This window comes from Bacillus rossius, chromosome 14 (assembly GCF_032445375.1).
Source record: "Bacillus rossius redtenbacheri isolate Brsri chromosome 14, Brsri_v3, whole genome shotgun sequence".
Taxonomy (NCBI): domain Eukaryota; kingdom Metazoa; phylum Arthropoda; class Insecta; order Phasmatodea; family Bacillidae; genus Bacillus; species Bacillus rossius.
This window is the reverse complement of record NC_086341.1, coordinates 5,470,112-5,490,691: the sequence shown is the minus strand read 5'-3', so window position 1 is coordinate 5,490,691 and position 20,580 is coordinate 5,470,112. Positions and strand designations below refer to the sequence as shown.

At 43.1% G+C, this 20,580-nt stretch overlaps 1 protein-coding gene across 1 annotated transcript in view; it reads right to left on the bottom strand.

Annotated features, from left to right (window-relative positions):
• The window catches only part of LOC134539061 (zinc transporter ZIP10), a 53,263-nt gene that overhangs the window by 5,651 nt on the left and 27,032 nt on the right, over positions 1 to 20,580 (bottom strand). The window contains exons 2-7 of the mRNA XM_063380772.1: positions 16,618 to 16,777; positions 15,688 to 15,936; positions 4,530 to 4,708; positions 3,046 to 3,159; positions 2,249 to 2,312; positions 441 to 662 (exon numbers count right to left, since the gene is read on the bottom strand). Coding sequence (XP_063236842.1) covers positions 441 to 662; positions 2,249 to 2,312; positions 3,046 to 3,159; positions 4,530 to 4,708; positions 15,688 to 15,936; positions 16,618 to 16,777 — 988 coding nt within the window. The remainder of the gene's footprint in view (positions 1 to 440; positions 663 to 2,248; positions 2,313 to 3,045; positions 3,160 to 4,529; positions 4,709 to 15,687; positions 15,937 to 16,617; positions 16,778 to 20,580) is intronic.

The following is a 20,580-nucleotide window of genomic DNA, read 5'->3' as shown; positions in this document are numbered from 1 at the left end:
CGTTTGTTATAAAAATTTTTTGTCAAATTTCAGGTTAGGTTTTCAAATGATGTAAATTTGTTTCTTTTTCGAAGTTATTGTGAACGTAATTCTCCTGGTTTATTTTTTTTATTTTTAAAATTCACAAGCTTATTTTTCTTGTAATTTTTTGCTGGCTTCTTTGCGTGGGAAGGCGTGCTGACATGATTTTCCTTCATTTTTTCGACGACTGAGGCTTTGTTTCACACACAGTCCTTGAAAATTGTATAATCACTGGATTTGAGACTAATAAAATAAAATGGGGAAAAAAAAATTATTTCTTTGTAATAGCATGGAAATGTTTTAAATTTGTGACCTCACATAGTTCCTGAGCGTGTTTCTCAAACTGTAATCCCCCCCCACCTGCCCCGCTGCTCACTGAACACGGCACCAGAGAGAGGTGCTTGGCGAGACTCACGCACCCAGCTCGTGGGGCAGCTCGTGGAAGAAGACGGCGACGGTGGTCGCCAGGCCGGTGACAGTGTCGCCGCCGAAGGCCGCGCCTATCGCCAGCCCATCCGTGAGGTTGTGCAGCCCGTCCCCCATCAGCACCATCTGCACCACCGCGCCCGGGCCGCCGTGCCGCGGCGTGTGGTGGTGGTGGTGGCGGCCTCCCTCCAGCATCGAGCCCATCTCCGTCGCGTCTGCAACCACCCCAGCTTCCACTCAGACATCCCAGCTTCCCCTCAAACATCCCAGCTTCCACTCAAACCTCTCAGCTTCCCCTCAAACATCCCAGCTTCCACTCAAACATCCCAGCTTCCCCTCAAACATCCCAGCTTCCACTCAAACATCCCAGCTTCCCCTCAAACATCCCAGCTTCCCCTCAAACATCCCAGCTTCCCCTCAAACATCCCAGCTTCCACTCAAACATCCCAGCTTCCCCTCAAACATCCCAGCTTCTCCTCAAACATCCCAGCTTCCACTCAAACATCCCAGCTTCCCCTCAAACATCCCAGCTTCCACTCAAACATCCCAGCTTCCACTCAAACATCCCAGCTTCCACTCAAACATCCCAGCTTCCACTCAAACATCCCAGCATCCCCTCAAACATCCCAGCTTCCCCTCAAACATCCCAGCTTCCACTCAAACATCCCAGCTTCCCCTCAAACATCCCAGCTTCCCCTCAAACATCCCAGCTTCCACTCAAACATCCCAGCTTCTCCTCAAACATCCCAGCTTCTCCTCAAACATCCCAGCTTCCCCTCAAACATCCCAGCTTCCCCTCAAACATCCCAGCTTCCCCTCAAACATCCCAGCTTCCACTCAAACATCCCAGCTTCCCCTCAAACACGTTCCTGTCCGTCCACATCCGCCTTACTCTTCGGAATTAACACTTCTGGCTTTTCCCAAAAATAAAATCTATGTTAATAGGAAAAATGTTTTGACACCATTCCAGACATTGAGAGGGCTACGAAGGAGTTGCTGAAGGCCCTTCCGAAGAAAGCTTTCCATAAATGTTTCCAATCATGGAATCAATGTTGTGATAAGTACATCGCTAGCCAATGATACTGACGAATCCAGAAGGGCCATAGTGACATGGATTCCCTCTGAACCCTAAAAAATATTCACGTTTTCTCCCAATTCCTTATCATAGTTTAACAAACTTACAGAAGTATTATTTTATTGCAGTGCTATAGATAATGGGATGTTTTTGAACCACAAATAAAATGTAAGTTACTTAATATTTCAATTCTAAATGTACTAAATTTGTATTAGAAAATTTAATTTGGCCCTCCCCTGACACCCATTCTGGATCAGCACTTGGCCAAGGAGACTATCCTGGAGGAGATGAAAGAAGCTTATTTACTTTGTTCATAGTAAAATTATTTACTGTTATTTTGTGAGTTTTTCAAATTAAGGTATAAAAAATTAACATTTTATTGTGCAGCTCATTTTTACAATTTACCAACTGCGCCATGTTAAGTAATAACATGCAGTACCGTTTTCCCACATTATAATGCAACTAATATGATGTAAAAGTTCTACAAGAGAAAAAATTCATCTTTTTCTTGCAAGCCATAACTCATTTTTGACAGTTGAAATCAATGCCAAGATTTCTCCACGACACAAGCTCTGCCAACCTTAATTCTTCACTCAAAATATTCTTGATTTTCTATTGCAATATCTCATATACTTATTCCTCCCTAATTGGCTGAAACGCCTTCAAATTCATTCACCATCTGCACACTATCACTTTAGAGCAACGTTAAATAATTGTAGTTCTTACCTTGCAAGTCATCCTTTTCAGCCTTTTTCTTGCCGCCTGCATTGTTTTCTTTGGCAGACCCATCCTATAATAAATAATACATTTTTCTGTTTACACTAGACATGTATCAAATATACATGTTTCCTTGCATATGAAATTATTTACAGCAAAATTTTATTTATTAGTTCATGGTTCATTATTTTAACCCTTTTTTAAAAATAATATTTACACAAAAATAATTTGAGGATTTTTAACCAAAACTGCTGAAACTAAAAGTGAGGGTGGCATTATAATCACAAACTTGTAGTATTTTGCTGCTGGACGAACGTAAATTAACAGTGACGGGAACGGCTTAGTTGGAAAACTACATCTCTGCGGCTTAACTGCGCCACTTACGCCACTTTATACTGTATGCCTTCCTGCACCTCGGGGAAGGGGGCGTGACAGATGAGACAGGATAACACCTTGGAATGCAACGAAAGGGGAAAGGAAGAAAGTTTAAAAGGAGTTTGTCGCTGGATTACTTCCACTTCCCTTGCTTCTCTTCACCCTTCCAGAAAACCACCTTATTTTGAAACATTCTTTGCTTTCTGACAGATGGCTTTTGAATTAAAACCATAAAACTCTATTTGTTTTCTGATTGCCTTGCTTTTTCAAAAAAAAGGCCACGAAAATCACACTACTGAAAATAGCAGCAGGAAAGTTCTCTGTCCTCTTCGCGTCAGAAATGTTTCACTAAAATATTGCATTAAAATTTCACTCCCACGGCACCCCAAAGAAGTCACACTTCAAACACCCGACTACAAGCTGCGAGAGACCTGCCCGCGAGCGCTGAAGACGGCCTCCAACGTGAAGAAGACGCAGAGAGCGCCGAACACAGCCGCTCCCTGCAGCACCGAGGCCGCGGGCTCCCCCCTGCTGGACAGGATAGCCTGCAAACACACGACTGAGCTGTACTCTATAGAGCACACGCAGATCTAACACACACTCGACACACTTCTCTCAACCATTAACTAACTAAAATAAACACACCTGTGTAAATATATAAATTTTCGAATACAAATAGTTAATTATTCGTTTTTGATTTCGACTTCAGACGATAACTCTTTGATATAATGAATTTTCGTTTGCTTAGAAATATTTGACATGGCATACATTTTCAGTTGAGCGTATGTCGACATTCACTGTTGAAGTTAGGTCATTTTTGCTAAAAACAAACATTTTTTGATGATTTAACGGGACTTGAAAATCAAAACATTAAGAATAGACAACATTTAAAAAATGCACCAAGTCTAATTTTTTCACTAATGTCACGCTAAACAGTAGCGGAATAATTGTGTGAACGATTCGAAACACAGCATATATGAAACATTTCAAACTTGACAACAAACTATTATTGGTATTCTTTTCGTTACACATATCAGTAGTGATAAAAAACAAGGGATGGGGAAAAAAAAAAGAAAAAAAAAAGTGGAATTCAAAGATATTTGTATTCAAAAATAATTTGATACTCATATCTGATTCTAACTAAAAACCTGATATTCGCACAGTTCAATTTTTTTTTTTTTTTAAATGATCTGGACAACAAGTTAGCTGTTGGACCTTAAAATTTTTTAACTACACAATTTGAAATAACGTCAGAAATCTCCCAATATTCCAGCAAAACCGGTCCCCCCCAGTATAGTGATGACATTTTATTCCAATTTACTCTGCATTTATTATTTACTTTAACTTTTAATATTGTATTACGATCTGTTTTAATACTCTTCATTTTGTTAACACCTCGAAGATTAACTTCTACAACTACCCCGAGCTTGACTTGAATTTCAAGACTGATAATAAAAAAAAATTTCCGGATGTGACTCGAATTAAAAAATTGGGCAATTGTTACACTCCACCGAAACATATCCATCCGTACAATTAATTATACCATCGACGGACATCACCGACATTCAATTGCAATAAAAAAACATATATATTTTTTTTATTTTACACTTCCCCGCCTGAGTATTGGAGTGTTCTATGACCACTTTTTAGGTTTTTTATGCTATGGACACGAAATTAATATTAGTATTCATTTGTACTATATCCACACACGTCTACGCACATAAAAATGTTTGTTCTTAATTTAAGACCAATATTATTCTGTTCCATGTCATGATATTCATAGTTGTTTGAACTTTCAAATGCTTGTATCTCGGTTCCGACTTCAATGGACATAGAACACTCCAATTCTCAGGCGACGACTTTTTCGAATATTCTGGTAAAGCCGACCCTGGATCTGTGTCATGACTGGACTCACGTGGGGCAGCAGGTGGAGCAGCGCGTCGCCGCAGAGCGTGCCGGCGGCCAGCGCCACCAGGAAGGCCTGCACGTGCCGGTAGCAGGCGCTGCCCGCCAGCGGCACCAGCAGCACGCCGGCCAGTCCCGTCGCGCTCACCGCCAGCACGCTGCACCCCGCGTACAGCCACTTCCAGCCGCCTGCAACACCACCACACACACACACACATACCTCTCGCTGCTCTCCCGGGCCTCAGTAGCAGGGGCGTAACAACTAAATTTCCAAAGGGGGAAGGGGGGGGCAATATACCTTTTTATAAAGAATCATCGATCCCCCCCTATTGAAGCGGGGGGTGGTCCGGGGGTCCTCCCCCGGAAAAAATTTGTATTTTAAAGTGGAAAATGGTGCTATTTAAGCAGTTTTATCATCTAAAAATTGATTACACAGCACTTTCTTTGCCCCCCGTTTGCCCCCACTTCAAGGTTTCAGAGGGGGGGCAAAATACCATTGGCTTCCCCCCCCCCCCCCCCCTGTTGTTGCGCAAGATTTCACCGTGTTATACAGAAGCAAGTTTCATCATCAAAAATTTAGGATTTCATCTTTACCGTCATTAAATATCATGTAATAATAAGTACATATCAAGCACCATAACTTTGATAAACTACTTTGAACAATTTGTGGTAAGACACTTAAAATGAGTACCTACATAAAACAATACTACATATAGTGATGAAGAGTAAGTTAAATTAAAAAACTGCAACTACCAACTTTTGCAATTATGCTTAGTGTACATTATGATTATACTTATACATCTCCTAGTGACTTTAGCCACTTATGTAGCAACAGACCACTAAGCTTTACTTCGTAAAAACTATACATAGAGCCTACATAGTTTTAGATTTTTAAATAACATAAAGTAAATATTTATTTTATTAAGTTGAGGGCTGGTCGCGCATTGCCGGTGATTTCGAGATGTTAACTATGGGCGCCACCACGTGGAAGGGCACGTGGACCCGGCGGAGTCTCTCACTCAGGGCGTGACGTAGCCCAAGTGGGGACGAGTTACCAGCCCTTTCTATCCTAGCTACCCAGACCTGGCCCGCTCTAGGCGTCGGGCACGCCACACTCCTAGACTCACTCACCACGTGATTAAATAAGTACTCACTTTATATTTATTCTCCAGATTTAATTTCACTAACACGTCTCTCTACACGCCCGTTACACGTTACACATTACACGGTTAAAAAGCCTGAGGCACGAATCGGTTTAGGTGAAGGCATGGTCCACACACGTGGCCATGCTGCAAAGTATACTTATTACACGGTGATGAAAAAAACTCGACTGAGACAATTAATCAATTAAACAGCCCGCTGACCGAGAGCTGCCCCGAGGATGACGAACGAAAGCGATTTAAAAAGAATTAACGATACAGAAATTACTTGGTCAGTGATGAACAAAGGTTGAGGTCCCCGGGGTGCTGGCGCGTCTGCTCTCGGTCAGTGATGAAGATGGACTGGGCTGAGCTCATCGCTCGCAGGTGGCAACATGGCGCCCTTCGCGCCAACACAATTACCGTTACTGTATTCTACGACTCCGTGCCCCGGCGAAAGTTGAGTAAATTACAGATAAACATTAAAAAATATATAAAAATTACTGACAATGGAAAGTTTGTTACTATTTACTTATTTAATGATAATTTATATAAAAGCATTCCTATCCTCGTCCAAGTCCGTGCCTGTTCGGGTCCGCCCGGGCAACGTCTATAGTTATTTAAGGTAACTTATTTAAATTAAAGAAAACACAAGTAAATTGCACAACACTGGGGCAAAGACGAATGAAAACAAAAAGGGTTTACAAATAATATTAAAACGTAGCAAATTAGGGGTGCGGCGCACTGCAGCTAAGCGCCCTCTTGCCGGGCTAGACACACACGCACACACGCACGCACGAGCGGGAGGTTTGAATATAGATGGTGGTTGGGCGGTGTCGTATCGGGCTCAAAGGGGCCGCAGGCCCGGACGACGTCAATTGCCCCCTCCGAAAGTAGGCCGATATGACAGCGCCGTTTGACAGATGGTTGGGGGGCGTTGCCTGTACTGTTTACGTCGCGCACTCCCACGTGGCAATGTTGATGTTTACATTTGTGCGGACAGGTGGCAATGTTGACATGGCGGACGGACAAGCAATGTTTACACGATGGAAGGGCGAGCAATGTTTACATGACGGCGGCGAGCAATGTTTACAAAATGACAGTTGAGCAATGTTTACACTATGGGGGACGATACACACGGACAGAATGGGCGCTGGCTAACTAACCTTGTGGGTGGTGACCCACCAGTTGTCCCGAGCCCCAAATCTGTGTCAGCTGCGGCTGCTGCGGCTGCTGCGTGTGACAGCGCGGCGGTGGCCAGGGCGCCGGCCGGCAGGGGCGGCGGCGGCCAAGGTCAGGCGGCTCGTGGCAGGCGGGCAGCAAGCGCGGGCGGCGCTCGGCACGGCCCGGCTCAGCCTCGCCGACAGGCGGGCGCTTCTGGCGCCTCGGTCGATTCTGGCGTCGTGTCAGGTGGGCATGTAGGCGGCGTCAGCGTCGGCGTCGCGCGCGTCCGTCTCTTTCGGTCCGGTTCATCCGTCTGTGCCTCGAAGCCAGGCGGGCACAGAGGAGCAAATCCAGGCGGCGGGGCGGCGCTCAGGCGTCTCGGCGTCATGGCCCTGGACATCGTGTCGCAAAGCGTCCTGTTTGCGACTGCGCACTCTGGTAGCGGTGACGACGACCGGATGACGTCGAAGCCAGGTGGTGGCGACAAGGTGACACGAAGCGTCGGCGTCGAGTCTGGTGGCGTCCGTGGCGAGTCGTGTGGCGGAGACGATGCGGGTTTCGCCGGAAATGACCTTGGTGGCGTCGGGACGGCGGTTCGGTGCGGTGGCGAGGTCATTCCGGCGTCGGGAGGTGTCTCCGACACGAGGCGGGTGCTGGACGGCGTATCAGACTGCGGCGGGACGGTCGTTGTCGGGCGTCGCTCGGTTGGCTTCGGCGAGTCAGGCGTCATCATAGTCGGGATGAGTGGTGTCAGGTCGGCGAAACGAGGTCTTGCTGGCGATGATGCGTTAGGACCAGCGTCGGGAGACGTCAGGTCGACGAGAGGTGCCGAGGTTGGCGGCTCCAGGACAGGAGGTGGCGGAAGCGGAATTGTCGGCGTCGGGACGGCGAGCGTCGGCGTCGGGATAAGTGGCGTCGGGTCGACGAAACGCAGTGTGGCAGGCGGCGGCGGGATCGGACTTGTGTCGGGAGACGTCAAGTCGATGAGCGTCGGCACGGCGGGCGTCGGCGTCGGGACGACTGGCGTCTTTGTCAGGGCGGTAGGCGTCGGTAGCGTAACACGTGACGGTGCGGGTGGCGTCAGGACGTACCTTCGTGGTGCTGGTGTCGGCGTCGTGCGTGAGGAGTCGGCTTGGTGCTGCGGTGACGTTCCGGCAACGGGCGGCGTCCCTGGCACGTGCTGTGTCGGCGTTTTCGGCGTGGTTGGCTTCGGCGGGAGAGGCGTCGGCGTGATCGGCGTCGTCGGCGTCGGAGTGAGCGGCGTCTTTTTCGGCGTGGTTGGCGTCGGCGTGAGTGGCGTCTTTTCCGGCGTGGTTGGCGTCGGCGTGAGTGGCGTCTTTTTCGGCGTGGTTGGCGTCGGCGTGAGCGGCGTCTTTTTCGGTGTGGTTGGCGTCGTCGGCGTGAGCGGCGTTGGCGTCGACGTGAGCGGCGTCTTTTTCGGCGTCTCTGCCTCGTACTGCGCCTGGGTGGCTAGGTCGGCAGTGCATCGTGCGCACGTGAAGGTAAAAAACTTGCGCAGTATGGTCCATTCACGCTCGCCGATACAGCCACGATGCCACAGGCCGGCACATTCCTGGCAGCGGTAGCCCTCGCTACTACCTCCGGGACACGACCTCGCTCCACACTTCGTCACGCCGTGTATGCGGTACTCCGTACAGTAGCCACACTCATATCCGGCGGCGGTCCTGCCATACAAGTCCCAACTCGGGCAGGGAAAGTAACACCCGATACACTCGTCCGGATACGGATACATGTCTACGCACGTGGTACTCTACACGCGAACAGTCCTCACGAACACATCAGCACTGTGTTACTTACTGCGCTCGGAGTCCGTTGTTTGTGCGCGGATTCCTGGAAGCGTGCGCTTGGCTGATCACGTGGCCGGCGCGCCAGAGTCCCGCTATGCGCTCCGCGCGAACAATAGTTCCGGCGCGAACTTTAGTTCCGCGCGCTCCGCGTAACAACCGCCTATCTCACACGCTCGTACAGGTCTGGTTTTCGCGGAAGATGTAACTCGCCCCACGTTGGGCGCCATTTGAGGGCTGGTCGCGCATTGCCGGTGATTTCGAGATGTTAACTATGGGCGCCACCACGTGGAAGGGCACGTGGACCCGGCGGAGTCTCTCACTCAGGGCGTGACGTAGCCCAAGTGGGGACGAGTTACCAGCCCTTTCTATCCTAGCTACCCAGACCTGGCCCGCTCTAGGCGTCGGGCACGCCACACTCCTAGACTCACTCACCACGTGATTAAATAAGTACTCACTTTATATTTATTCTCCAGATTTAATTTCACTAACACGTCTCTCTACACGCCCGTTACACGTTACACATTACACGGTTAAAAAGCCTGAGGCACGAATCGGTTTAGGTGAAGGCATGGTCCACACACGTGGCCATGCTGCAAAGTATACTTATTACACGGTGATGAAAAAAACTCGACTGAGACAATTAATCAATTAAACAGCCCGCTGACCGAGAGCTGCCCCGAGGATGACGAACGAAAGCGATTTAAAAAGAATTAACGATACAGAAATTACTTGGTCAGTGATGAACAAAGGTTGAGGTCCCCGGGGTGCTGGCGCGTCTGCTCTCGGTCAGTGATGAAGATGGACTGGGCTGAGCTCATCGCTCGCAGGTGGCAACATGGCGCCCTTCGCGCCAACACAATTACCGTTACTGTATTCTACGACTCCGTGCCCCGGCGAAAGTTGAGTAAATTACAGATAAACATTAAAAAATATATAAAAATTACTGACAATGGAAAGTTTGTTACTATTTACTTATTTAATGATAATTTATATAAAAGCATTCCTATCCTCGTCCAAGTCCGTGCCTGTTCGGGTCCGCCCGGGCAACGTCTATAGTTATTTAAGGTAACTTATTTAAATTAAAGAAAACACAAGTAAATTGCACAACACTGGGGCAAAGACGAATGAAAACAAAAAGGGTTTACAAATAATATTAAAACGTAGCAAATTAGGGGTGCGGCGCACTGCAGCTAAGCGCCCTCTTGCCGGGCTAGACACACACGCACACACGCACGCACGAGCGGGAGGTTTGAATATAGATGGTGGTTGGGCGGTGTCGTATCGGGCTCAAAGGGGCCGCAGGCCCGGACGACGTCAAAGTCTATATTTTAATAGACATAATGAGTCAATTGAGGTACTTTCGCTACATTTTTGGTGCTATGAAGTGTATTTATTGATTTCAATTTCGGTGGCTGGCTGATATTACCGTTTTATCGCTGGTCACAGTATAATCTTGCTTCTACAGCTGAGACATGACAACACTTTGGAAATCCCGAGTAGGGGAGGGGGGAGAGTTCCTTCCATTTCCTTCTGCTTCTCTTCACTCTCGCTGCTAGCCTTATTCAACCCCCTAAATGGGGGTAGATTTTTCTAAATTTCAGGTTGACTGATTTTCCTCATATTTTGGTCCAAAGATAAATGTGTAAAATTTTAGCATGCACAAATAAAAATGTACATTTTATTCACAGAGAAAACAAACAACAAAACAAACATTATTTTTTTTTATATATAACCTTTTATTGCAAAACTTTAGAGAACACTATTTTTTTTTTTATTTGTCCATTCGGAGCATTCGGAGATGCTCAAGTGTGCAAAATTTCTTCAATACCTATAATTTCCTATTTTATCAGTACAGGCTCATGTGTTAAAGGGTATCACTATAAAAATATCACCAGTAGCTGTACAACACCTACATCTATTCAAACAGTGGCCATTATTGCAACATGGTGATAATTATATTAAAGAAAATTGCAAGTTTTATATAATTTAATATTCATTCAGTTTTAAGCATTTAAATTTTTAGTTCTGGCTTTTTTTTTATGCACAGGTTTGCAATTTTTGTTATGTAGTTATAGCTGCCCTACCAAAAATTTCCAAAAGAAACCAACAAACCCAAAACAGGTGATTCAGTGTTTTCTGCTGTGTGAAAGAATATGGCACAGTATACAAGAAAATTGTGATAATTACTCTGCTGAGTAACATATGTTTATAATTTAACTATTGGAATCATACAAATGCAATAAAATTTTATCTTGATACAACAATGTATTTTTTATTGTATTAAGAATTAATTTAACTGCAAAAATAAATATTTCTTCATAAACAAATATTTAAATATACCTATGTGTTTAAAACTATAGTAATTATAAAGTTCTTTTGAAAAATGTATGTAATAATAAATGTTCAATATAATTATTTATGACTTAGCTCAATGATATGAATGAAAAATATTAGAAATCAAGAGAATACACAGAAACCTACAGGAACCAATCAAAATCAACAGAATATGTACACCTATCCCTCACTTAGCACGACTAATTCATTCCTAAAAATGCTCGTGTTAGTCGAAATTGCGTATTCTGAAGCAATAGTTTCCATAAATAGCAAAGCTAATTTATTTAATGTGTTCTAAAATTGTGTAGGAAAATATACTTTACGTAATCTAAATGCGTTCAATAACACTCAACTATAAATATGTCACACCTTTTATCTTTATATGCCTCCCATCGCACTTTGTATGACAAATACAACACCGCGTAACGGGAGATACGTGGTTATGTACTTTATCGTCAGTCGGCTGGCTGACCTGCCCGCCCGGGCGTGACCTTCAACTCACGTCGCGTACCTTCGCAAATCGATATTACTGTCCGGATACATAGTTACATTTTAATTTTTCACAAATTAAAGTGCTTATTCGCGTATCACCACCTGGTTCACACCAAGCCTGTCAGGCCAATGATTATTTTTTTTTTCATTGCAACATTCATTTAACAACTGACATCGTCCGGGCCTGCGGCCCCTGTAAGTCCGATATGCCACCGCCCAAACACCACCCACCCTCCATTCAAACCTCCCGGCTACCCGTGCATACGTGTGCGTGCGTGCGTGTGTGCTCGCCCGGCAAGAGGGCGCTGTCAAGTCAGGGCGCCGCACCCCTAATACATAAGTAAATATAATTGTGTTATTTGTTTTTATATTCCCTAAGTGCAACGTGACGGCAGATCGGCCGGGAGAGTTTGATGTACTTTTATTTTAAAATAACGTATTAAAATATCATAGCGTTTCCGGACATTCCCGAGGAAACCCGAAGCCAGGCAATAATTAAATTTAAATCTTAATAATTATAATTTGTACAATCTTTTCTCTTTATTCATAAATTGTCCCATAATTTGTAATGCATTCTTGTCATGATAGTTTAGTTTCCCCTGGCACGAATTCGCAAATATCTTTTAACGGCAATTGTTTCGGCGGGAGGACGCCATGTTAGTCGAGCGAGCCATGATCTCATCCCAGTCTTCCGCCATCAACGACCGAGAGCAGACGCCAAGTAATTCTGTTAACTTTAATTTCGTCTCAATCACTTTCTTTTAGTCCTCGGAGCTACTCTCGGTCGGGGGACTGCTTCATTAATTAGTTTACGGCCAGTCTCTGTCTTTTTCCTCGTACTACGTAATTTAATATGTGACCACGTGGTGGCTCATCACCTTTAAACCGATTCGTGCCGCGGGCGTTTTGCATAGCTTCAACCGTGTACGTGTGTGAGCTGAATTAGCGTAATAAATCAGGCGTGCGAATTTAACGTATTATTCTTATATTTCCATCTGTGTGACCACGTGGAGTGTGACGGCGTGTGGGACGCCTGAGAGCCCACTGCGTAGGTAAAAGCGTGCCCGACACTGAGAGCGGGCAGGAATTAGTGCTAGATGTTTTCAAGGGGGAATATCATGTCTCACATGGGCGACGTCACGCCCTGAGTTAGAAGTCTCACCGGGTCCACGTGCCGCACCACGTGGTGGCGCCCATTAATCTTCCACCTTAAAACAGACCGATCGACCCCCCGCTTACAACAAGTGTCGCCACAACGAGTGGCCCCACAACACAACCTTTTCCACGTGAATCATCTGTTCATTTCTGTTCCGGTATCTAATGTCCAATATATTCCCGCTAGTACGAACAGCATCAAACTTATATAAACTTTTGGTAAGAGTCCTTATTTCGTACAAATGTGCCACAGTCGACTTGCTTAAAACTAAAGTGCGACCAACATAAGCGTGGCCTTCATGACAATCTGCGCACCATAATACTTCTAGTTTACTCTCAAATACTTGATCACGGATGTACAGTTACCAGCAACTGCATGGGCAGACATTGCTTTTGTTTGAGTGAATTCCCTGCCACTGGCTAGACTGAGTTCGTGGCCAGGCGACAACAGTACGGCACGGCAGCAAACGCGCGGATGTAAAAACATTTGGTCCTTTACACTCCAAAGCCGCAATTTAACTTGCCATAGCTGATGTTTGTACAACAGCCGATAACGTAGACAGACCTGCGCACATTTCTTCCCCTTTGTTTGGCTAACTGTATCCCACGGCACATCTGTTGTTCACAGAAGTTGAAACAGACTTTGTAGCGTCGTGCTCGATTTTTTTTTCCAGCCGAGATTTCGTGCTAATTGAAATTTACAGACGCGCTATTCAAGACTAGGGCAGCAAAATTCACATCATGCTAAATGAATCCGCGCAATCTGAAGATGTGATAAGTGAGGGATAGGTGTAAAATGAAAAACACTAGAAAACAACAGACCTCAACAGAGTGTTTTACAACAGAAACCAACATAATACAATAAAACCCACTGAAATCAGAAACCAATAGAATGCCCTGAAAGAGAAACCAAAAGAAACCACTGAAACACACTGAGAATTACAACAGAAACCTACAGAAAGTGGCCGACTGCTGTATTGAAACCAACAGAACATCTTGTTGTTTCCTACTATATTTTCTGTTGTAAATTTTTGGTATAGGATGAATGAAGAATGAAGAATGAAGTCATCAATTTATTTTGCCAGGTTAAACTGCCATTCATACACGAACACCTTTATCATGTGATTGTGTGGGAGAGAGACTATCTCTTATTGTAATGGCGCTATCTTTATCAAACCTCCCAATATTTTACTTATTCCAATATTTTGAAGGATTATATCACTCACTAAAATGTGTATCACCTCATTTAACGAAACTTAATGTGAGCGATAAAATAGGAGATAAATTTCGAAGATTGTCTTAATGCTTTTATAAGCGTCGTTACTGTGTTATTCTGACTTGAGATAAGCTCTGAAGGTCAGCACTTAAAACCATTATGTAACTGTTTATTTTTTACAGTTAGGTATCACAATGCATAGACTACTGATTCAATATAAAAATAATTTTGTATTAGCTACATATTTGTGTACATATGACATGCCAATGCTGTTTCTTGCATAGTGATGTTTTATTCTTGCCATCTCGTTTGCCCTTAACCTAAATAAATGTTTAAAAAACCTAATGCACACAATAACTATTTATCTAATGCTAACTGCAAAATATTCTTTTGGTATTCTAAATATGTGACCCTGGTCACCCATGCCCAATAGCCTGTAATTGTACTTCAGTGATTTTATTATATAAATTTTTGAAGTAAGTTTTAGTTAAAATTATTGGCATAATTAAGTTTTTAACCTTTACGTTTAAGTTGGATGATTTTAATTTTTAAAGTTGGTAAACCGAACTGAGCTTGTAATTGGTAATGTTTTTGTATATACTTTTTTTTTGTTATTTAAGAAACAAGAAACTTTGGAAAACATAAATTTTAGTTTAAGTGTCACGTAAAATTCAAGTATGAGCGGTTTGGCTTTAAAGGGGGCGTGAGTGACGAGATGAGTGCTCAGCTGATTCTGTGGAGTGTAAGTCTAGTCTGGCTAAGTCCTAGTGTGTTACATTACAATCTGCTGCTTTCTAATGTTTTCCGTTGTAACCTATGGGTTTTTGTTGGTGTCTAATTTAAGATGCTGTGTTAGTTTCTGTTGGTGTTTAGTGGTTTCTGTAGTAAATTATTCTTTCAGTTTATGTTGCATTTGAGTGTTATTCAATTTTTTTTGTTGCAAGGCACTCCATTTGTGCTTGTTTTGTGTGTGCGGAAAACTTTGCACGCGAAAAGAAAAGAAAGCGGGAGTGAAGTGTTACGGACTACAGGCATGACGATCTGGGTCCATGTTTCGTGTGCAGGTCGGCTCACGATATTGTGTGTGTGCGCTTTGGTGGCACGCAGTTTGAACGTCAGCAACGAGACACCACGTAAATTACGTCAACCTGGTACCATTAACCCTGCCAAAAATTTTGGACATCAACTTTTGTCTTTATAGTATTTTGAGCTCTATCACCACTTGAGAAAATACCTCTTCATTGAGTGAAGTACTCTTACCCGCATACTTCTTCAATAACTTTGCATGTGGACGTTACTTTGAAAAGGACGTGTTTTCCGAAAATGGAGTTGGTCAAAATTTTAAAACATTCGTAACTGTTTGTGGAACCCTTCCAAATTAAAGTGAACCAATAATTTTTGAAAAATCATTTTACATATATATAGTCAGGAATCTAATTTACTGGGAGAAGAAAAATGTTATAGAAGTTATACATTTATTTAATTTGGTCTTTAGTAATTTTTACTTTGTATTTCTTTTGATGGTATGTTCGATTAAGTCATAAGTGAAAGTCCACATTTTAAGTGTAAAATAAAATAAAAAATGGATGTTTAAATCATAATAGTTTCCCATATTATGAAGCTATTTCATTGCCAAACCAATTTGAACCGGAATTTAAATTGTTTCCGCTTGGTTTGTTAATCGAAAAAAAGTTTATTAATTTGAAAACTGCTAACCCTATCTCATGACTTTGTCAACATAATTTCAAGTTTTGGCCAGCCACGGTTCTCGCAATCACTCCTGGCATCTCTACAGTGACGTCATTAGCGACGCACACATCACTGGCCCGTGCAGCCGAGGTCGTCAGCCCGCGCACCCACCTGGCCGGGGGCGGTCCCGCGCTGGCGCCGCGCGGCACGCCCGCTGGTCCAGCTCGTACACGATGGCGGGGCACATGTGCAGGAAAGCGAGGGGCGAGATGACGGCGGCGTGCGACGGCTGCAGGCCATACATGGCCAGCATGGCCTGCGGGGTGAGGCAGGCCCGGGGGGGCGTCCCCCCGCCCTCCGCCGAGCTGTTCCCCTCCTCCTCGCGCGCCACCAGCCGCCTCAGCTCCGGCTCGTACTCCGCTGCAGGCAGGCGACGCAGCTCTCTCCACGTGTCTTACCGCTTCAGATTCACTGTCCCACACGCCACATTTTCTTGTAGTTACTATTATCTTAGGGCTTTTCCTGTAAATTTACCACAGCACATGTCTCTAAGTTTAAATGTTTGATCAACTATTTCATCAGATAATCTTGTAGCAGTATATAAAAAGAAATTACCCATGAGTACACAATAACAATTACAGTCAGCAAAAATTTTTTTTAGTAAATATAAGGTAGCAATTCAATAAATTTAAAAAGGGTTATTTATTGAGGTAACTTTACAGGAATAGACCTCAAACCAGAGTAAATGTAATAAAAATCAAACAACATAACATGGCCTGTGGAACAGAGCTTCAAGTAGCCACACAGAAGCTGCTGCCGCCACGGCTTGTAGACAGCACGGTCATTACAGATGGATGAGATGCAATGCAAACAGAGCACTGATAGTAACGGGGAGTACATACCTCAAGGAAACTCATCGATTCACGACAACGTCTGCCCCTATTTCCCACTCGTATGAATCCAGGTGAGGGCATGAGGGGGGATCAAACCCCCGGATCGCCATGGTCAGATCACTCGATCTGCTGTGGCCCTACATGTTTGCAAGATGGTGTCGCAGCGCCAGGTCCGCCGAGCGACTGCCAGAGGACGCAGGGCACTCACCCAGCACGTGCCGCCGGTCTCTGCCGTGCGAGTGGTTGTGCAGCCTCAAGCTGTCGTGCACGTCCCGGAAGCTGCCGTTCACCCGGTGCAGCGCCACGCTGTGGTTCTTGTCGAACTGCAGCCGGCCCAGCCCCAGGTTGGCAAGGAGGTGCTCGAAACCCTGCCACAGCCACATGCGGTCCTTCACTCTCACACGACTCTCAGAGCTCTGCCACGCTGAAAGCGACAAAACACGACGCGATGCCACAAGACCAGACGCGACAAGACTTTCTCCAACCACTTGGCCACGCCGAACTGTCTCAACATCGTATGAGACACGTGCTGAATATTTTGAAGAAAAAGTTAATACCAACAGAATTTCATACATTAATCGAAAATTATGTCCACGAAGATAAATCAAGCATGAGAAAACATATTGGGTATGCATAATAAACATTTCTTTACTACCAACCACAATGTTATCATTTTGTGAAATACAACCTCTAAGGGATGTCAAAGGATAACTATGGTAGTAAAAAGAAATAATAATACTCAAATCTATTGAAAAAAGAAGGTAAGAAACTAAAGAATAATATGAATGTAGAGTTGCGTATTGTATTTTACCCATTTATCGAAATTCATCCTTTAGTGAAAACAGGGTTAGGTTTTGGTTCATCTCTCTCTCTCTCTCTTTATCCCTCTTGTCACAATCACTTAAACGACTTCAGCTCATGTCTCATAAGCATTTTATTTCCTCCATAAACTGCATTCATAAACTTTTTTGCATCCATGTTTGAAGCAAGCGATGAGCAAACTGAGAGACAGTCACGCTGGTATTTGTCGCTAGGTGTTGCATCGCGTCTCGTCTTGATTGGTGTGGCCACCCACATATTAAAGCATTTATTTACTACCAAGTGTCTCATCACATCGCATCTCATTGCATCCAAAGCAGTCAAGCCCTTAATGTGCATCAATTAACTGCTTAAGACCCCTGTCTACTCGGGCGCACATACGGTGAGCAGAGATTCAGAAGAAACCACGCGATTTGATAACTGCTCAAGATAATCGAGTGAGACCTGTTTACAAAAAACCATTTAAGAATATGCTGAGGGCAAATGAGTAGTTAGTTTGTTTCTATATTTATATTTTAAACTGAATTTGGATGAGTGAAAATGGCTGAAACACGTGTTTTAAGAGTAATTTCAAGGCACGAAACAGATTCTGGAATGCACTCAAGGGACTTTCATTACATCTTTCTCTTCATTCCTCCACCATGTAATGTCAAATCTTAGAGTTGTCCTATGCATGATGAGAATAATGCGCGCAAGCTCAGAACCTTGTGATACCATACTAGAAGCACCAGTGAGCTTTGCACACAAATAGTACTACCTCACCAACACAAATATACCCCGACAAGACAGCCACCTTAACAGGCTTATTGGTTTTAAACGTTTGCTGCAGTGGGTACACTCCATTAAAGGGCATTATTCCTCCCGCAGGAAACAAAGAGAAGACAGCACTGACAATAACAGGTGGTGCATGGTTTGCATACCAAGTTTAAAATTTATTAGAAGCATTTCAACATCTCTACCAAATTCCATAGATTTTTCAGGATCTGCTTCAACACCCATCATGTACTGAAACTTACAATACAAACATAAAGTTGTCCTTATGTGTTCATGTTCTAAAAGTAAGTGGTTTTCTGTCCCTTTGTACGTGTATTTACCAAAGTAATTTAGAACTTAGTGATGTATTTCATCATGTGATGTGGTATTCACTTTCACTAGTGTTGTGATCTTTTTCTGGTGTAAAAAGGTCCCTCGGAGTGGTAACATCTTCATAACAGTCATCAGAATCACTCAAGTTTCTTTTATTAAACTTTTTGACTTGTAATGGCTTCAAAATTGGATTCATCAGTACAAATTTTTTCTCTGCACTCCGTGGTCGCAACCCACATCTACACAATCATACCAGGAAACCATGGAAAACCCTATTCTGGAAACTCTTGAAGAGTTCCTCTCATGTGTAACTTGTATTATTCGCAATATTATTACTAACTGACTCTGAAAGGATAGTTGCAGGCTGCTATATAAAAAATATAACTGCAAAATATTTATTATTTTGTTTGTATTGATTCTGAACAGTGTGTGAAAAATTATAATTATTACCATCTACTAGACTTTATGATTTGAAAAAAAAAAAAAACAGTAATTACGTGACACTGTTTTATCATTCACATAAGTCGTATGTAGTATTTCGGATTCGTTCATGCAAGTACATTGTACAAAATTTTATTATTAAAGAAAATAGTCTCAATGTTATTATTGCTCCGGCATAGCTTTAACTTCAAGGTAAGACACCAAACACTATGGTCTCGGGGCACCGAGTGCGGTATTTCATTGTTACCTGTTTGCACATGTAAAACATTTTTTTCCAAAGATAGTTATAGTTTTAATCAGTGAATATTTAGTTAATATGTCTTTAAGTATTTATTTCACGTTACAGTTTTATAATACTTTCTCAATGAATTGATTTTGTTAATAAGCGTATAATCATCAAAATCCTAATACATGCCGTGTGAATAAGCATAGTGACATCAGGGTAACTACTCACAATACTCTTAGCACTCCTATTTGCTGATTACTGAATAACCCGCCATAATCTTATGAAAATACAAACTTTTATATTTGAATACAGCAGATCCATTAGTTTGGATGCTGGCCTATCTAAATAACACTATTGGATTTGTAATAGCACTTCTTTGCTAAGTCATATTCGTTCCGACGCCATTTATAAAAGAAGCTTTTAATATTTTTAAAATTCCCGTGTGTTTATGAAAGGGAGCAGCTGATTGGTTACCGCCTACGTCAGTTCAATTGTCCGAAAGGTAATATTATGCAAACATTAAGCACTTTATTGGCTCAAATCACATTTTATTTTAAATACCTGACAATGGCCAACGAAATATTTATTAAAAAATAGTTCATTTAATAGTTCCTTTCATTGTTAACTGTAATCAGATGATTACGTAACTATGTCTGCCCTGGTCCATGCATTCCATAGAGTGAATGCTCCGTAGACACATATAATTTTTTTTAATGTACTACAACTAATAATAATAATTTAGACCGTTTTAAATCGTTTATAAACTAGTATTTATACTATTGTTTATTTGGAGGGAAACCAGTACACTACTTCGCAGTACGGCATTTAAGTCCTTAACCTTGGGTTCAATATTTAACCAACATAATATCTAGCTTAGTAGGAAAATGTTAAAACAAAGAACCAATCAGCTATACTTTTACAATATTTTAAAGTAACACCAAAACATTGTTTGCAATATTACAGTTCTGCGACTCGAAATACAAGAACTGAAACTGAAACCTAGTTGACGCATTTCTGCCAGAAGTCACATCTTTTGAGCTTAACCAAGCTTCAAAAACATGTCCAGGTGTAACATTTTTATGGAATGGGTAACTCTTAACTGATGTTGAGGGGCTGCGGTGGTGCAGTGATCACCTTCCACTATTCGTTTGGAGTATGTTAACCCGATGAAGGATGTTGAGAAGGAGGGGGGGGGGAGGGGGGGGGACAAAAGTGGCCATGATTTTGTGGAGGGGCTCCAGCACAACCTTCAAAACATTTCATTAGTTTTCAAAGAAAATCGGCATACTAAAATCTCAGGGGGCAGTCGGCATACTAAAATCTCAGGGGGCAGTAGATTTGTTGAAGTCCAACATTAACTCATAGAAATTTAAGTACCTACCTGATGATTTGCTGAGGAAAATAAAACTTGACATTGTATATTATGGTTTTTAAGTGATTTTTTTAATGCTTTTATAAACCAATTGTTTGATGTGTTCATTAAAACAATTATATATGTATATATATGTGTGTGTGTGTGTGTATATATATAGATTTTTTAATAGGTACCTACATGAAACTCAGACACATCTGTATGTAAAAGATATGCTTACAACCAGG